Source organism: Vipera berus, assembly GCF_964194415.1.
Source record: "Vipera berus genome assembly, chromosome: 3".
Lineage (NCBI taxonomy): Eukaryota > Metazoa > Chordata > Lepidosauria > Squamata > Viperidae > Vipera > Vipera berus.
The window spans coordinates 99,076,931-99,096,768 of NC_138204.1; the positions used below are offsets into that span (position 1 = coordinate 99,076,931).

The 19,838-nt window shown below is 38.1% G+C and overlaps 1 protein-coding gene across 1 annotated transcript in view; it reads right to left on the reverse strand.

The window, feature by feature from the left end:
• Positions 1-19,838, reverse strand: part of CDC73 (cell division cycle 73) — a 131,208-nt gene that overhangs the window by 71,699 nt on the left and 39,671 nt on the right. Inside the window, exons 8-10 of the mRNA XM_081325899.1 lie at positions 19,575-19,673; positions 18,045-18,123; positions 4,301-4,365 (exon numbers count right to left, since the gene is read on the reverse strand). Coding sequence (XP_081182025.1) covers positions 4,301-4,365; positions 18,045-18,123; positions 19,575-19,673 — 243 coding nt within the window. The remainder of the gene's footprint in view (positions 1-4,300; positions 4,366-18,044; positions 18,124-19,574; positions 19,674-19,838) is intronic.

A 19,838-nucleotide genomic window follows, 5' to 3' on the forward strand; every position in this document is an offset into this window, starting at 1 on the left:
GAAATGAATGGTATAATGAAATATGGCAATAAATGATAAATTAACAACAGAAATTATATTTAAAAAGGGATGATTAAAGTAAATAATTATAATGAAATATGGGATGATTTTATAAAAACTGTCTTGGTGGAAGGCAAAGGGAATAAACCAGCTCAAAAATATATGCTGTTTTGGAGGGGATAAGGGCACAATAGAAATATATTGTATATTGTTAGTTGTTATATGAGAATATAGATAATAAAAATGGTCTCTAGGGGGTTGAGTGCACTGTAGCATTGGTATTTTTATATTGTTTTTTATTTAGATTTATATGTGTTATGTTTGTATTATTTGTATTTCAACAAAATAAAATTAAAAAAAGAAAAGAAAATGTAATCAAACACCACTCCAGTGATAAGAAAAAATGCTGGGTACACTTAGGAAATGTCTATGGATGACCAGGAAGCTTTCAGCTGAACTAAGAGGTATAGTAATAACGAATAACGTGTAAGAAATGGTAAATGAATGAAGTTGCTAAGGAAGCAGGCCACCAAATACCTTTTATCCACAAAGGGGAACTATATTCCACTGGACCAACCAACAATGAGGAAAAAGGAAATAGTGGTAACACAAGATTAACCAAGAGATATTACAACCCCCCTAAAGATCTTAAAAGTTGCCAGGGTCAAATCAGTTACATCTGAAAGTCTTGAAGGATGTTGTGGACATTGTGAAGCTCCTTTCTCTGGACTCTGAGAAATCATCAAAGACAAACTTACTTCCATACAATTAGAGAAGCAAATGTTTTTATTTTCAAAAAGGAGAAAAACAGTAACTGCAATTTGGTATCATTACTGGGCAAAATGCTATATTAGATTACCAATTCTAATAGAGTTGGTATGCAACATTTTAAAAACAATAGAGTGCTTGGCAGAATGCAACTTGAATTTATCAAAAACAAGTCAAGGCAAACAAGCTTAATCTCCTTTTTGACATAACAAACCAATTTAGTTTACTTCAAGAATGTCTGAACAGCATCTGACAAAGTCTTCTGTAGATCTTAGTAGACAAGATGGAAAAATATGGGCTCGATTATGTTACCATTTGATGAATACAGAGTCAGTGGAACAGCTGAATTCAATGAGTGTACATCAATGGCTTGGTGACAAATGGGAAGGAAGTGATAAATAAATAGCAAATCATGTTCAAATTATTTATAAATGACACTGATTAGAAAATGATTATCAAATATGTGAATGATCTGTAAAAATATAAGGATAGCAAACACCAAAAGGATTTTGAAAAGCAGGACACTGAGCAAAAACTAGGAAAACTAATTTCAACATGGATAAAAATGCAGAGTGTAGGATAAAAGAGGCAGGGAACAAATAAAAAAGACTGGATTTTCTGATGAATCACAAACTGAACATAAGCCAGCAGTGTGACAAAACTGTGAAAAAAGCAAATGCAATCCTAAACTGCATCAACAGAAGTATAATGTCAAGATGAAGAGATGTCAGTATTCACACCTGGAATACCTGTCCATTTCTGGATGCCGTATGTTTCAAAAGATATTAAAAATGTGTATCCAGAAAAATAATCAATAGACTGCAAAGGAAAACATGAGAGAATATTAGAGGTGCTGTGCATATTTAGCCTGGAGGATAGAAATTTGTGGAGAGATACAATAGTTTTTTTCAAATACCTAAAGGGCTGCCATGTAGAAAAGGAGACAAATTTGTTCTAGGTTGTTCTAGAATCCATGACAAGATCAATGGATTTAAATTACAAGGATGAAAATTTTGGCTGGATATCAAGAAAAAAATTCTAACTGTAAGAACTATTCAACTATGGAACAGATTTCTTCAGGTAACAGATTCTTCAAATCTGGAGATATTTAAACAGGTACTGGATGTGATCTGACATGGATAATATAGTAATATGAATTTTGGCCCTGGACAGGTGACTGGACCAAGAGCCCTTCAAATCCTTACATTCTACAGAATAAGATTTTCAAGACTTATTTGCAAAACTGAAGCTAAACATAATCATTTTCTGTACTTATTACATATAAGCACATAAAAGTAAATCATAAATTCAGGAAGAGTGATTTGCAATTATGAAATGACATTCATTTAGCTAATTCACAGAGAGTTCCTAAATCTTAAAAGAATTATGAATATGAGTTATAGTAACCACTGCCAATTTAATGTTACATAAATTACAATTCATATTTCCTTCAGCCTGCATACCAATTGTAATCTGTAGATATAGATGGGTCAAGTTTGAGAAAACAGAACGATCATATACTGTATAATCCTGCATTTTTTGTTGTTTTTCATTAACAGAATCTAAGCAATCGAACCACTCATGTATCCAGCCTATGGTCATCACTAGCATATGAAAAATAATTAATGTTCCCAACAAAATATTTTATTTGTGATATCTAAGAATATTTTGATTGGTATTCCACATAGTACACAAGCTAGGTCAAAACTTTGGTTATTTATTTAGTTTTAGTCGCTTTTTTAAAAGTCTACAATCTGAACTACAGGAAGACTGGGAATGACATAAAAGTCTATTTTCCAAGACGGGAAAGTTAAGCAAGTTAACACTAATTGGTTTTGATACAGTCATATTCTAGGAATTATTTTATGTTCAAATTAGTGGAAGTAAATCAAAAAATAAATGCACAGATTTTTAGACTGGGTAGTGGTATCTATTTATTATTATTATTTATTAAATTTTTATACCGCCCTTCTCCCAAAGGACTCAGGGCGGTGTACAGGGCAATAAATATCAAAATGTAAATACAAAAGTTAAAAAAGAGTTAAAAAGAATTAAATAATTATGCCCAATATAATACAATAATAAAAGTGTGTTAAAACTAAATCCAACCCCAAACCCATCAGACCAGGCCAGATTGTTCAAATAAATAAGTTTTTAAATCGCGCCGGAAGGAGCGAAGGTCGGGAGCCATCTGGAGCTCAACCGGCAAGCGGTTCCACAGGTCTGGCGCGCCCACAGAGAACGCCCTCCCCCTGGGGGCCACCAATCGACATTCCCTGATTGGAGGCACCCTGAGGCGGCTCACTCTGTGGGAGCGCACTGGACGGAGGGAAGTTGATGCCGGCAGCAGGTGCTGCCGTAGGTAATCCGGACCCATGCCATGTAGGGCTTTGTAGGTCATAACCAGCACCTTGAATCTCACCCGGAGGGCAACTGGCAGCCAATGCAGCTCGCGGAGCAGAGGTGTAACATGGGAGTATCGGGAGACCCCCAACACAACTCGCGCGGCTGCATTCTGCACCAGTTGAAGCCTCCGGGTGGTCCTCAAGGGCAGCCCCATGTAGAGAGCATTGCAGTAGTCCAAACAAGAGGTCACGAGCGCATGAGTGACTGTACGCAAGGCATCCCGGTCTAGATAGGGCCGCAACTGGCGCACCAGGCGAACCTGGGCGAAGGCCCCCCTAGTCACAGCTCCTATATGATCTTCTAAGGAGAGCCGTGAATCTAGAAGGACCCCCAAGTTGCGAGCCCTATCTACGGGGGGGTAATAGCTCACCCTCAATAGAAAGAGATGGAATATTCTGAATATCCTGAGATGCCGGCACGTACAGCCACTCAGTCTTGTCAGGGTTGAGTCGAAGCCCGATTGAAATGCTGTGGCATGACCATAAGAGAGCGATTCACACCAGACATCCCAAGAATATTGCTACACTGAAACAGTTTTCTGAAGAGGAGTGGTCCAAAATTACTCCAGATCATTGTGCAGGTCTGATCTGCAACTACAGGAAACATTTGGTTGAGGTTATTGCTGCCAAAGGAGGGTCAACCAGTTATTAAGTCCATAGGTTCACATAATTTTTTCCACCCTGCACTGTGAATGTTTCCATCTTATGTTCAATTAAAACATGACAACAGCTAATGTTTGTGTAGTATTATTTTAAGCAGACTGTGTTTTTCTATTGTTGTGACTTACATGACGTTTAGAGTGCATTTTATGGCCAATTCATGCAAAACTCCACGTAATCCCAAAGGGTTCACATACTTTTTCTTGCAACTGTAAATATCATACAAATTCTACTTTTCCAGGAAAAAAATTGTTTCCCAATGAATTGCATAATTCAAGAATGTCAAAGAAGAAGGAACATATACCCTTAGCTGTATACAAGTCTGTCTCAGGATAATTTATGTTTGTTGCCATGCAACACAGACATTTCTCACTGTAGAAAGCCATACTGAAAATCTGTAAGAAACATTTTGAATATTTTTTAACACAGCATTGCAACAAATAAACTTAACCAATATGGTTACTTACCGTTACAGACTTCAAAGTCATTCCATGGTAGGTGCCCATAGTATCAATCTTGAAACCTTCCGTCTCTATGAAATTAAAAACAAAAACAAAACCCAAAAGTTTTAATGAGTATTCTCATATGTAAATCCTACAGCAACTAAGACAAATCACAATAAAGGAAATTGATACAAATAAACTTTGGTTTTGTTTGCAAGGAAAAAAGGCCACACAGAGAAACAATATTCTTATGATAGTTAAATATATCTCAAACAAACTAAATGTTCAGGTGGTTTGGAACAATGGATATTAGTAATCCATTTGTTTGCTTCTCTGCTCTCTTCTATCTCCAGTAATAGTTTTAGAATTTTTTTAGATTCATTAACTGAAATAAATAGTTATTATATTGCTAAGCAAATTCCAGCCTTTTAAAGCATTCTTAGAAATTGGTAGGTGACTGTCAGACTTCATATACTGGTTTGATTCATTACTCTTTAGATATTTGAGCGTATACCATCCCTGAACTCAGCAACCAGCAATGGCAGAAATTTCAAGAAATCAACAATTTATACTGTTGTTTGCAATATTAACTATCTAGAAATCCTATCTTTGCAGAGGAATAGCTGCTACAGAACACAATAATCCAGCCATACATACACATACACAAACACCCTTAGCACATACAAATGCATGTGTGTATCTTGAGTAACAGCGCTCCGTGCGCCTTTGGCGTCTAGTCATGCCGGCCACATGACCACGGAGACGTCCTCAGACAAGCGCTGGCTCTTCGGCTATGAAACGGAGATGAGCACCGGCCCCTAGAGTCGGAAACGACTAGCACGCATGTGCGGGGGAACCTTTACCTTTACCTTTATCTTGAGTTTTGGAAGGGTAGTAGAGAGCAACCTTACCAGTTTAACGTCTGACAAATGTTTGGCAATCAACCATACCTATCATGGAAAACATATTGCGAAAGTCCCCAAGTTATGTTCTTAAATTCTAAATGTGCTCTGTATGCCATAATCTATGATTTAGACATCATAATGAATAGGTTCATACATTTTTTGTAATCAACTCAAAAAAAGGTATGTTTACCCGCTGTGTCAATCGAGTGTTGCTTTAGGCCCAGCCTTCCTTGGTTAATAGCAACGTACTGTATTTTTCGGACCATAAGACGCACCGGACCATAAGACGCACCCAGTTTTTAGAGCAGGAAAACAAGAAAAAAAATTCTTTCTCCTTCTCTCTCTCTCTCTTTCTCTCCCTCCCTCTCCCATTGTCCCTTCCTTCCTTCCTTCCTTCCAGTCGCCATTAAATGGATTGGACTTCAGGCAATGCTGAGCATTACTCGAAATACTTTACATGGGTTGTTTGAATTATCCTTCACTAGTCCCGCAAGATGGGGTACCAGCAACTCTTTATTTTGCATCCCAGAGAAATTACGAGAGAGGATTGCAGCGGGGGTCTTGTAGAGACAAAAACTATGGCTGGGCCGCTAACACGTTTATAAGGAAGCATGGCTTGTGGTTTGTCACCATTGCAGATGTAACCTGAGAATTTTCAATTTGTCTGGAATTAAAGAAACAAAACAAAACCATGGATCCCTTTTTAAAGTTCACTTGGTTGACGGCTTCCTTCCATACACTTCCCAGCAGAGAAAAGAACATGAAACTTAGCTAACTAGATTAGGGACAGCTTGGGAACTTTTTACCAGTCAGGCCCAACTTACTGAGGCTCATTTGTTTTGCTTGTCACTTAAAACTTTGTATTTTATATTGATATGATTTTAAAATGCCCTGTAAACCGCCCTGAGTCCTTCGGGAAAGGGCGGTATATAAATCTAATAAAATCTAAAATCTAAATCTAAAATCTAAAACAAACTTGTGGCTCCTTGTGATGTGCAGACTTCCTTCTCTCTGAATTGCAGTTCCAGATTGTTTACCAGATGTTAAACGGGATATCTTCTCAGAAATCCAGCTGGCCCTCTGTTTGCTTTCACTCGTTTTCCCACTGAAAATCTGAGCCACTCAGCTTGCTGGTCTTTGTGCAATAGGAAATGGTCTGTGTGTGAAATGGAGTGAGGGAGATTGCCAGAAATGCGAATCGGCCGATCTCGCGCTCCTGCAAACTCCCTTGCTCGGTTTCAGCTTCCCTTGCTACAAGAGAAAGCAGGCTGAAACGAGGCAGATTGCAGCAGCGCGAGATCAGCCGATTCGCATTCCTGGCAATCTGCCTCTTTTGGTTTCAGCCTGCTTTCTCTTGTAGCAAGGGAAGCTGAAACCGAGCGAGGGAGAGTGCAGGAGCGTGAGATCGGCGTTTCTCAGCACGTGCCGATTCGTGCTCCTGGCAATCTCCCTTACTTTCCACTTGCGGAGGTTGGGGCTAGACATACGGATTACCTTCGGACCATAAGACGCACCCTCGTTTTCCCCCCCACTTTTGGGAAAAAGTGTGTCTTATGGTCCGAAAAATACGGTATATCATGCTGCACTATCTGCATCACAATGTTGCAAATAATGCAATATTTTACAAGTACAGCCAATTTCATGAATATACGTATTTCCTAGGAAATGAGAAGTTTTCCTGGAAAAAAAAGTATCTCATTTCCTAACAGGAAAAATGCCTAAAAGTAATACTTGTAGTACAGAATGACTTTTTCCAGATTTCTCCTATCCCTTTCTATAATGTAACTATGACCCACAATACCGTTCTTTAAAACATGGTTGTGACACGCAAGAAGTATATACCAGCTTAAACAACAACAAATCTAAAGAAAAATGAATACCACAATCTCAACCCAAATCAAGAAAAAATGGATGTCAAACAGTATTTTCAAAGCAATTCTCAGCCTCTTATAATAAGAAATTTACCAGGTTTTTTATTATTTTTCCCATCATTTCCCCAAATACCATCTGAATAACAATAAAGGCTAGGAATACTATATATGTCATATGGATTTTAGAATACATTAATAATCTAAAAACAAGATAGCCTTACAATCTTTTTTCACAATATACTCAGCAACTTAGAAAGTCTTTTTACCAGTATCTAAGTTACTATTTCACATAACTTTTTGTTGAATGAACAGTCTTTATAACAAAGGTTATAAAGTTAAAAACCCTCAACAACTATAAATATTATCAACGTTAAAGCATTTTTTCAAACATCTCTTAATTGAGCATATTCAGTTGTGTAGACTAGGATGCCAGAAACTTTATATGTATCTTTGATTAAGAAAGTCAGTATTATGACTTTCTTAATCAAAGATACAAAATTATTTAGATATGACACATAATCAGTTACTGTTCTCATGCTTAACAATTGATTTTTTCCATTTGCATTTAATACTTGCTAATGGAACTAAATTTACAGGTTTATTCACTGTACCATCTAATTTTTAGTTTATGGCATGCCTCACAATGTAATGTTTTATATAGTGAACATTTGCTTCTAAGGCCAATTTTATCTATTTTAAAGTGCACTTAATAATACAGTACATTAGATATACTGTGAACGTAAATGGATTTTAAAAAGAGTTAGTGATTGAATATATATTTGAGAATATATGAACATAAGAAGCTGTCTTATATTGATTAAGGCAGTGTTTTTAAAGAAATAAATAGCGAAGAAATCACAATCAATCCTACTACTTGGGCTCTATTTTCTGGAGTTGTCTAGAACCTACTCATGATTTCTCCTGCATTTATATGTTCACATCAATGAACCATGGTATTCTTTTTTTTTATTTAAGAATTTTAATTGTAATAATTACAAACCAATACAAACTAAAAAGAGAGGGAAGAGAAAAAAGAATAAAAAGTACAGTCAAAGAGAGGGAGGGAGAGGGGAGGGAAGGGAGCTCAATCTTTATCACAAGTATAAAGAAATATAAACTTCACCCCCTGTAAATTTTATCCCATGTCCCATTCTTTATCTATAGGAAAATCCATAAACTATCAACTTTTCAAACCTGATGTCAGCAAAAAAAGTTCAGAAAGAGTTGCTAAAATATTACAAAAAATGTTTTATTTTAATCTTGTTAAACCAATTTTATATTCCCTCCTTTAACTTCTAACAATCTTAATCTTTAATTCAATTAAACATTGTGATAGGATTTATTTCTCTTCAATTCTTTATCCAACTGCAATTATATATATATATATATATATATATATATATATATATACATATATATATATAAATAATCAGGTCATTCTCTTGGTTTTATCATTTATTTATCATTTACTTTTAAAAATTCAGTCAGATTCTTTTCTATATCCAATAAAATATACTTTTCCAAATCATTCTCTTGGTCTGTCAGTTGTAGTTCCACATTCCTTACTTTCTCTACCTCATCTAATAGCATTTGTTCTACACCTGTCATTCCTTCATTAACATCTTTTAGACAGTCTACCCATAAAAGCAGAGAACATTATTGACAGTATTGACACTGTAATTATTGTAATTTCCAACATCTGATTCCATTCTTTAAAGATCTTTTTTAATGTTTCCTATGTTGTCACAGTAGTCTCCTCCAGTGTCCAGTATCTAAAATTTCATCTTTGTTATGACTTGGTAATTAGAATAGTCAAAATAAGTATTTTTACTAGGAGACATGACTTTTTTATAGTTAATTCTAAAATATTATATAAAAAAATCTATTTTCCAAATTTATCTGGCCCCGTTTATAACTTTCTTTGATCAAATTGTATTTAGCTTTTTGTTGTTTATTACAAACTCCAAATTCTTAAGCTTGTAATTATTATTTTTTAATTCAGAATTGAAAATAAACATGCTGAAGACTTTTCAATCCTTTCATTGTAAAGATTTCTAATTCAGAGGTCCCCAACCTTTTGGGCACCAGGGACCGGTTCCATGGAGAGATGTTTCTCTGCAGATCAAAGGGTGTGTGGTTTTGTATGCTGCCTGTATCTTGTGGATGGGGCTTTGCTTGTTTGTGTGGACAATTTGCTGGCATGCCGCGGCCTAGTATTGGTCCACGGATCGGGGATTGGGGACCCCTGTTCTAATAGTTTTCCAATAGTTAATAGGAAATTTCCAAAAGTGGTTGAAAAGATAGGTTTGTGAACTTTTAAAATCTCCACCGTAGTTGTAGCAAGACCGCTGATCCTATTATCTCCTGGCAGAAATTCACTGTCCTGAGGGACACATGTGGGCAATCTCTGCCTTCTCCTTTTCTGGAAAGATTCAAGGAAATTGGTCTACTCACTAGTTCTTTGGTCTTTGATGTGCTCATTCGTTATTTTTACAGAGCCGTTTTAAGCCTGGATGAAGCGGATTATCTAGACCCGTTCCAATCGGGTTTCAGGCCCGGGTACAGCATGGAGACGGCATTGGTCGTGCTGGTGAATGATCTCTGGCGGGCTCGGGACAGGGGTTGTTCCTCTGTCCTTGTCCTATTAGACCTCTCGGCGGCTTTCGATACCATCGACCATGGTATCCTGCTGCGGCGTCTCAGGGGATTGGGAGTGGGAGGCACAGTTCTTCAGTGGTTCTCCTCCTATCTCCTGGGACGCTCGCAGTCGGTGTTGGCAGGAGGACAGAGGTCGACCCCTAGGACCCTCGCTTGTGGAGTTCCTCAGGGGTCGGTCCTCTCGCCTCTCCTGTTCAACATCTACATGAAACCGCTGGGTGAGATCATTCGTGGTTTTGGAGTTGGGTATCATCAATATGCCGATGATACCCAACTTTTTATTTCGACCCCAAACCACCCCAGTGATGCCCTCGACGTGATGTCCCGTTGCCTGGAGGCGGTTCGGGTCTGGATGGGGAGGAACAGACTTCAACTCAACCCTGACAAGACTGAGTGGCTGTGCATTCCGGCATCCCGGGACATTCAAAATATTCCATCTCTTCTCATGGGGGGGTGAGTCCTTGCCCCCCGTGGATAGGGCTCGCAACTTGGGAGTCCTCCTAGATTCACGACTTACTCTGGAAGATCATATAGTGGCCGTGACTAGGGGGGCTTTCGCCCAGGTTCGCCTGGTGCGCCAGTTGCGGCCCTATCTGGAAAGGGATGCCCTGTGTACGGTCACTCATGCGCTCGTGACCTCTCGCCTGGACTACTGCAATGCTCTCTACATGGGGCTTCCCTTGAAGACCACTCGAAGGCTCCAACTGGTACAGAATGCGGCCGCGAGAGTTGTCTTGGGAGTTTCCCGGAACTCCCATGTTACACCTTTGCTCCGCGAGCTACATTGGTTACCAGTTGTCTTCCGGGTGAGGTTCAAGGTTTTGGTTATGATCTTTAAGTCCTTACATGGCATAGGTCCGGGATACCTCGAGGACCACCTGCTGCCGGCGTCAACTCCCCTCCGCCCTGTGCGTGCCCACAGAGAGGGCCTCCTCAGGGTGCCTCCGGTCAGGGAATGTCGACTGGTGGCCCCCAGGGGGAGGGCCTTCTCTGTGGGTGCTCCGGCATTATGGAACCAACTGCCGGTTGAGCTCCGGATGGCATCGGACCTTCGCTCCTTCCGCCGCGGGCTGAAGACCCACTTATTTGAACTAGCTGGTCTGGCCTGATGGGGAATATTAGGGTTTTTTAATGGTTTTTTTTACTATTTTATTGTCATTGTATTTTAATTGGGCATTGGTTTAATTTCTTTTTAATTTTTGTACTGTTATTTATATATGCCCTGTTAACCGCCCTGAGTCCTTCGGGAGAAGGGCGGCATAGAAATTGAATAAACCTAAACCTAAACCTAATTTGCCATACCTTCCCCAGAAATCCTCTATGGCATTTTTCCAATAAGTATATTTTCTGAGTATCCATCTACCCAAATAAATAAATATTACTTTAAAAATTTGTGCTTGACATATTTCCACAATTCTTCTCAATGACCTTACGTGGATTTTTTTTCATGTTTACTTATCTTATATATTTATGCTGTTGAATTCCACCAGCATTAGAATATCTTAAAATTTCCTGTTCATTTTCCTAACTTTAGTAAGTGGTACCTTTCTACCAAGATACATAAATACATTTATTTGGTCTAGTTTTTTCCAGTATCTAATTGTTTACTCCATTTTCCTTAACTATCTTGCTCTCTGATACATTATTTTTCAGATGCATATTCCTCATGGCATCAAAATCTATTGTTTCAAATCATTCAGATTCTCAGTTGACAATATGGCATAATTTGCATATAAAACAAGAGATAAAGTCATGTCCCCAACTAGAATATATTGATGCACGGAACAGAGTTTGGATCTTCAGGGTGGCATTATATATTTATCTGTAAATACTTTTAATGCATATATAAAACATTATAGGTATTCCCCAACTTACCATGAGTGAACTATGTTCAAAGTTACAATAGCTATAGAAAGGGTGCTCTACAACCCATAAAGCACATCTGACTGTTGTAAAACACTACACTGTCCCTCTCATATTCACATGATTATGACCTGGGTGCTTGACAACCTGATTGCACTTACAACTGGTTGCCAAATGCTCTGCAATAAAAGAGCAGTCATCTTCTGCACACAGAAAGGAATCAGCTCCTCTGATGTAGTGGAGAAACAGAGCTTAGATCCCAAAGATCCAAGCTCCATACTTTCTGTCCACTGGAGAAGTTCCTTCTTGTGTACAGAGGAGAGTTAAACTCTTTCAGCAAGTGGAGAAACATTCTTCAGTTCCCAAATATCAGAGCTCCTTTCCTGCAACCTATCACAGCAGATCCCTTCTGTGTATGTAGGGAAGCTGAACTCAGCAGGCAGTTCTTTCACTCATATGGTTAACAATCCAAGTGATCACTTAAGGACTGCATCTGGAAATGTTGGGATTGCGGTCATTTACTGAAGCAGTAGTATGGGCATCTTGGTTAAGGACCATTTAGTTCAATTATCTAATTGTGTTCTAAATTAAAATCTACTTGGACCACATCCTAATTCCTCTTAATGTTGTACCATTTTCTAAACTCTCCGTTTACTCTCACACAGACTGCAGAGTCATTTCAATTCTCCCCCCAACCTATCTTCTTCCCATCTCTGCCCTTTTTGCTGGCTTGCACAGTGGCACATTTCAATGCTGGTGACAGCACTGGGGCTGAAGTAGAAGTCGAGGGCCTTTAGCAGTCTTCGCCAGCTGCCACTTCCTCCAGGCCTGTATTTCCCTGCACTCTTGTGCATCCTTCCTAAATCTCATTATGACTCTCTCACACTTTGTGCATTTCCTTACACCTCTGCACACACTTACCCTTTCCTCTCTCAAACCCTTGTACCTTTTGAGACTTGGAACACTTCCCTTGCATACTCATGGATCCCCTTCCCTAACAGTTGCAACTCTCCTATACTTGCAACTTCCTGCCAGCTTCCCTACTGACTTAGTTGTGGAAACCTGGCAGGACATCACCTCAAGTAATAATTATAAGATTCAGTTAATGACAGCAACCCAAATTACAGGGATTGCCATCACTAAGCAATGCAGTCACACTTTACAACTGCATTGCTTAGTGATGGAAATTTAGTCCCAATTGTTGTAAGTCAAGAACTTCCTGATCTCTGAATGGCTACTTTTCCCCTCCACTTTTGTCCCATTCCCTCAGAAAATCATTCAATGCTTTTCTCTCATTCCCTTCAACTAAAACAATAATTCCACCCTCCTTACTCTTTGAGTAGAAGTTATTGTTTTGACCCTACTCGTATGATACGTAGCATTCCTAGCTAACAGTAATGGTCAGTTTCTGGCACATTTGAGCTACTATAAGTGCACATATAGAAGATACCTTTCTTGAAGGAAGAGTGGCACACTTGCATGTAATTACAACTAAATTATGACTGACCCCAAATTAATTGCAATTATAATTATACACAAAGTTCTATTTTCAGCTGGATTTATTTCTACAAATAGGCTATAAGACAAGGTGGTTAGCAGGGTTGGTATCAGTAATGAGACATCCTTTGTCTAAAGCTGTGAATAGGCAGAACTTTTTAAAGAGCAATTAAATTAAACCTGGCCATGAATCGTAATATTGGCACCCATTAAATAATAATTCTTTGTGTTGATATCACAGAAAGCATTGGATAATTTTATTCAACAATTCAAAAACATAAATTGCAAAAGCAGGTAATTATTCAGGATAGATGAGCTTGCAATATGTATGCACATTTATTTCAACAATACAAAAGAAACAGTATTTTCTCTAAGTAAGACTAGCAGACTGAACCTCCCTTAAGACTTCTTTCTTACCATTCCTACTAAAGAATAGGCTAGTGTACAATGAATTATGATTATAGCTATAAAACTGGTGAAATATGTTAAAACCGGCCATGAGAATTTATAGGAGTTTAAAGACTATGTTCTCTTTGGCTGAATTAACCATTTAGTTTCTGACTTGTATAAAAGCCATAAGGTGTGTTAGGCTGACGAAGAGTGGGGGAAGATTCCATCATGGATGAGGAGAAATTGCCTGAAGCCAGCTCCCCGGCAGTAGCAGCTACCCCAGGGGGGAAGCGCCAGTGAAGAAGGCGGTAGGAAAATAGATTCAGCAATCCTTCCAGCTGGGAGCTAAACCCAAACAACCAGGAGAATTGGTCTGGTTGTTAGAATGGATTAAACCCAGCAGAGACAGAGACTCCAGATGCCTCGAAGCGGCCTTGCCATCCCCAAGGGCTTCAAAGGCAGATGAGGTGGAGCAAAAACAAAGAGACTCTCATGCATCGCATTCCCCAGACCGGTGGGGGGCTGCCAGGCAATCTGAGACTGAATGTTCGGGTGAGTGAAATATCGTCTTCAGCCCATAGCCAATGAATGGACTATTTAGCAGAAAGGTTTGAAGAGCTAGAAGTGAGGAGCGCAGAACAGCTCCTGCCGAGAGAGACCCCCAGCCCCCCTTTCACAGATCTAACAGCCCTCCAATCCCTGGAGTCTCCTGCTAGGGCCTTCAGTCCCACAGAGGAAGAGAACCCAAGCCTAGGACCCCCACAGTAGTGGGGAATATGACAACCCCCACAGATGGAAGGGCAACAACCTCTTGCCTTGCAACAGCTTGGGGGTGATGCAGAAGCCAGGAGAGCAACAGCTAGTGGGAGGACGACAACTCCATGGAGGCTGGTCACCGCCCCCGAGCATCAAGCAACCACTGAGGGGTCTGCAATTGAGGGAGGCCTCACAGCAATTGAGGCTAACACAACTCCTAGTAAATCAGCAGCCAACAGCAGAGAAGATGACAGCAACCCCCACCTATCCAACAACCATTGAGGGGCCTAAAGCAGCAGATGTACCACGACTTCCCGCTGGCCATCAGCAGGGAAGGCATCAGCAGCCTCCCCTGAGACAACCACCTTTAGGAGACCTCTGGCCACTTGAGAGACCAATATTGCCGGTAATTCAACCACAGAACGTGCAACCCCTGGGCATACAACAGCACCAATGGGGTCACCAGCAACCCCATTGCAACAGCCACAGTGGGGCACCAGCAGCCATTGAATCAACAACCAGGATGGGGCCAGCAGCAACTGGGGTGCAACAGCCGCAGTGGGGGCCTCAGCAACCAATAATGGCCCCACCTTTCAAAGCAACCTTCAATGGGGACCCAGAGAAACTGATTTTTTTCCCCTCAACCAAGTATGCTCTTATTTGAATCGCTAGGCCTATCTCTACCCGGATCCAGGTGCTATGGTCGATGTGACTGCGTCCAGCCTAGAGGGAGAAGCATCCTAATGGTTAAACAATTTATATAATGAGCAAGCCCCTGAATTGGAGGACCCCCACCTCTTCCTCTGAGGGCTGAAAGATTTGAGGACCCATCCATTATCCACAAGATAAAACAAGCTGGCCAGTCTGCCCTGGAGTATGTGCGAGTTTCGCAAGATCCATCATTTCAGGGAAGGGTTGGACGACCACCTTTCTCAGACCTGCATCTATCGAGCTGTACCTGACCAGCTGCAAAAATGGTACGGCTTGAACTATCTTGCTTTGCATGTAATGAGTCTATCTCATATATTAGTTTCCCCTTTTAAGTTGCATTACTGAAATAAATGAACTTTTGCACAATATTCTAATTTTTCGAGTTTCACATGTATTATTAAAAGAAGATTTTGGAAAGTTAGAATTAGAACTGCAAAGAAATCCCCCAAAAAAGACTTTAAAAAGAGAAATGGACATAATAAAACATAAATTAAATCTACTCAGAAAAAGTGGCAGAACAGATAAAAAGAGTGAAACAAATTTTTTTTGAAAATGCCAACAAGCCGGGAAGATGGTTAGCTTATAAACTTAAAAAACAGAAAGAAAAAAAAGATACATAATTTACTCGATGGGAAAGGTTATTTGCAATATAAAAATGAAAATAAAAATAAAAAAAGATAGTTAAAGAATTCTACAAGGAACTGTATGATAAGGAGGAGACTTCAAGAGAGAAACTGTAAAATATTTGGAAGAAAGTAATCTTCCAAAGATTTCAGAGACATTTAAAAATATGTTAGATGAAAGGGTTACAATGATGGAAATAACAGAGGCTAAAAAGAGACCAAAAAATGGGAAAACACCAGGTCCAGATGGACTTCCGGCGGAGTTATATAAGAACTTACAAGAGAGATTAAGCGAACCGTTGAAAGACGTTTGTAATGGACTTTTATTAGAAGCTAAAATGCCAATGACGTGGATTGCAGCAAATATTACTTTAATACCAAAAGAAGATTCGGATTTGACCCAGATTAAGAACTATAGACCGATCTCATTGCTCAATGTGGATTATAAAATTTTCACTTCAATAATGGCGGATTGAAAAAATATTTAGTTGAATTTATACGCCCAGATCAAAATGGCTTTTTACCAAAGAGACAAATTAAAAATAACTTAAGAGTGATAATAGATGTATTAGAATACTATGAGCTACATCCAGGGAAACAAATGGCATTAATATTCTTAGACGCTCAAAAGGCATTTGATAATCTTTCATAGCTTTATTCCACTGAGCACATGCAAATATATGTCCATGTGACATATTCAATAGCTGACTGAAAGAAATATGGAGCTTTTTATTTCTTTATCCTTTTTTTCCTTCTATTTTTGCATTCATTATAATATTTTGTACTTGAGCTTCACCACATGACTTTTCATAAAGTGAGCAATTAAATAAAACCATAGATGAATTGGCTTTGAAGATGAAAACAAAATTTAAAGTAGTTAAGAAAACTATTAAGAATTAATTTGTATGAAATGAGAAGATGAGATAAAAATTACCAATAATATAGTACTGAAAAGATACAGATGTACCAAGACACTAAAAGCAGCAACAGCAACACTGACAATGAGGGTAGTAAAACAAGAGATGATAGTTGTAAGTCTGTACTGTTTTTACAATTAAGCCCATTTTCCATACATTTGGTGTGCCATAGAATAAAAATTATTTTTATTAAGTGGTAGCTATTCCAATCCAATTATAAAAATGTGTTTTTTTTAAAAAAAATGACGCACGTGCGGGGGAAACTTTACCTTTACCTTTAGCTGCTTTTGAAGTAGTCTTGTATAGACTTGCCCAAGTACAAATTTCTTAAGTATGGGGGCCATAATAATAATAATCATAAATAACATAAAATTATATCACCATTACCCAACAGATGAAAAATGAAATAGCAGTGAAACTGTTCACCAAAATAAGCAATCAGTATTTTTAAGGCACCATGATGTTATGAACTTTTCATTCCAACCTCTTCTTTCACCAATTTTATCTATGTTTACAATATACAAATCACCATTTTACTCTTCACAGAGAAAAAAAGAATTGACAGATATTCCAAACAGGAGGAACAAAGTTATTTATGCCATACTATTTATGCACACACCAAATCCTTGCTAGTTTACCAATATTATAGATAATAGGGCAAGCAGGACATTTATATGGCTAGGCCCAGAATAATAAGTTTAAAAATAAACACATTTTTGGGACAAATGATTGGTTGGAAATATACAATTGTTTGCATATGTATGCACATAAGCACATAGAACTGAATCTGCTAAAACAGCATAGAAGAAAAGATACATAGTTTTGACTTAATAAGAAGAAAATAAGGTATTTTTATTAAATATATGCTGCCTGATTTTGAAACCATTTCTTCCTATTTCCCAGCTGTTGTGTGAAAATAAAATAATAAAATAAAATATCTATTATGGATATTGTTCTAGAATCTTCTTCTTTTCAGTTGTTAGCTTTTATCGATTATTCATAAGCCTCTCAAGAAATGATTGCAATATAGAACAGCTAATTGGTCGCATTTCATATATACACAGATACACTAGAAAAATAACAATAGATGAACTTGAACAATTTAATGGTTATGCTTTCTGAAAATCAAAGTGTTATATGCATGTGGTATAAAGGCAGGATTCTGTTGAATAACAACTGAAAACATCCTAGATATATCACTAATAGAAAAGTAAAACATAAATGATAACTCTGGTTTTTCTGCTTCATACTTCCAAAAAAAAAAGAAAAAGAAAACACAACACACACACACACACACACACACACACACACAATTGCTCACTGTTTTTAGCAGAGGTGAAGTAGAAAGATGATTTGGGATTGCATCTAAATCAATACTGTATAAAGCACAAATTTAGGAGAACACCAAGCTGTAGTATCATTACAGCAAACTAAGTATAATGAAAATAAAATTAAAAAATGATAAAGTTGACATTTAGTTGTTTTAATTACTTCAATATTATTTTCTAGAGCCAAAACTGGCAACTCCAAAAATTTCAAAATATATGTGTTTCTTTCATTGTGGTGTATGCTCTTACCTTCCTTCCCTTTAAATCTTTCCTGATCATATCTGTTATAGGCAGCTGGAATAGGTTGCTTGTTTCTTAAAGTTGGATCCTGAAAATAAAGGAAAAGGTGATTTTGTATCAGTTACATTTGTTTGCAAACATTTTCTATTTATGCCTGAATAGTATAGATAATACATAAATCATTTAATATATAGGTAACTTCAAAGAAAGTTAATTTTCAATCAAATTTACTCTGTGAATATCACACTAACACTAGTCATAAGTCTCCTTGTTCAGTGTCTTCATAATTTTGGTTGCTTAACAAGTGGTCACTGAGCAAAGACACACACACTCTCTCTCTTTATATAATAATGATAATGATGATGATGATGATAATAATATGGATGAAACATGTAACAGTGATACCCATTGTCATCAGGGCACTGGGAACTATGTCCAAAAACTTTGCAAAATACATCAAGAAACTGCAGCTTCCTGCAATAACTCCAGGAATGCTACAAAAAAAATGTGCAATTAGGAACATCTTACATTTTAAGGAGGTACCTGGTTGATACCTAGGATGCTGGGCAGCAACCCGTGTCAACCATCAGTGCCAGTCAATTTGAATGTTGAGGTTGTAATAATAATAATAATAATAATAATAATAATAATAATAATAATAATAATAATAATAATAATAATAATAATAATAATAATAATAATAATTAATAGTAGTAGTAGTAGTAGTAGTTGGAAGGGACCTGGAGGTCATCTAGTCCAAACCCCTGCTCAGACAGGAAACTCTATACCCTTTCAGACAAATGGTTATCCAGTCTCTTCTTAAAAACTTTCAGTGCTGGAGCATTCACAACTTCTAGAGGCAGGTTGTTCCACTAATTAATTGTTCTAACTGTCAGGAAATTTCTCCTTAGTTCTAGGCTGCATTTCTCTTTGATTAATTTCCATCCATTGTTTCTTGTCCTGCCCTCAGGTGCTTTGGAGAATAGCATGACTCCCTCTTCTTTGTGGCAATCCCTGAGATATTGGAACACTGTTACTGTGTCACCCCTAACCCTTCTCTTCATTAAACTAGACCAGGGGTCAGCAACCTGAAACAGTGAAAGAGCCACTCGGAACCAGTTCCCTCACAAAAGGAAAAACTGGGAGCCGCAAAAAATGTGTGCACATGTGCATACATGCGTGCATGCGCAAAACAGAGTTTGACTGAAGAGTGGAGCCAAGGTGAGATATGCACCTACCCTGCATATTTGAATTGATTGGTTGAAATTTTTTAGTCTCACTTTTTTTTGGAGTACACATAGCAGAGGACTGGGAGCCGCAGGAGACGGCTGAAAGAGCCGCATGCGGCTCTGGAGCCGCGGGTTGCAGACCTGTGAACTAGACATACCCAATTGCAGCAACCTTATATGTTTTAGCTGCCAGTCCCCTAATCATCTTTGTTGCTCTTCTCTGTACTTTCTAGAGTCTCAACGTCTTTTTTACTTACACACACACACACACACAACCCCTCCAGCAAAAGAATTTCTATTGCAGTATTACCATTGGTGCAGTATTTGGTGCTGGTCGTTGCTCAGGTGCACGGCCTTCTTCTCTAGCTTTGACTGACTGAAGAATTGCAAATATATTCTTGGCAAAGTTCTAAAATATGCAAACAAATAATAAATAAATAAGTAAATAAATAACTGTATTTACTTTGTTTTACATCATTTCAGAATGATGTTACACAAGTAACTGATATAAACTATAAAATGAATATTCTTAATAAATCAGAATATAGGTAGAAAATATAGCTGTAAGACTAAA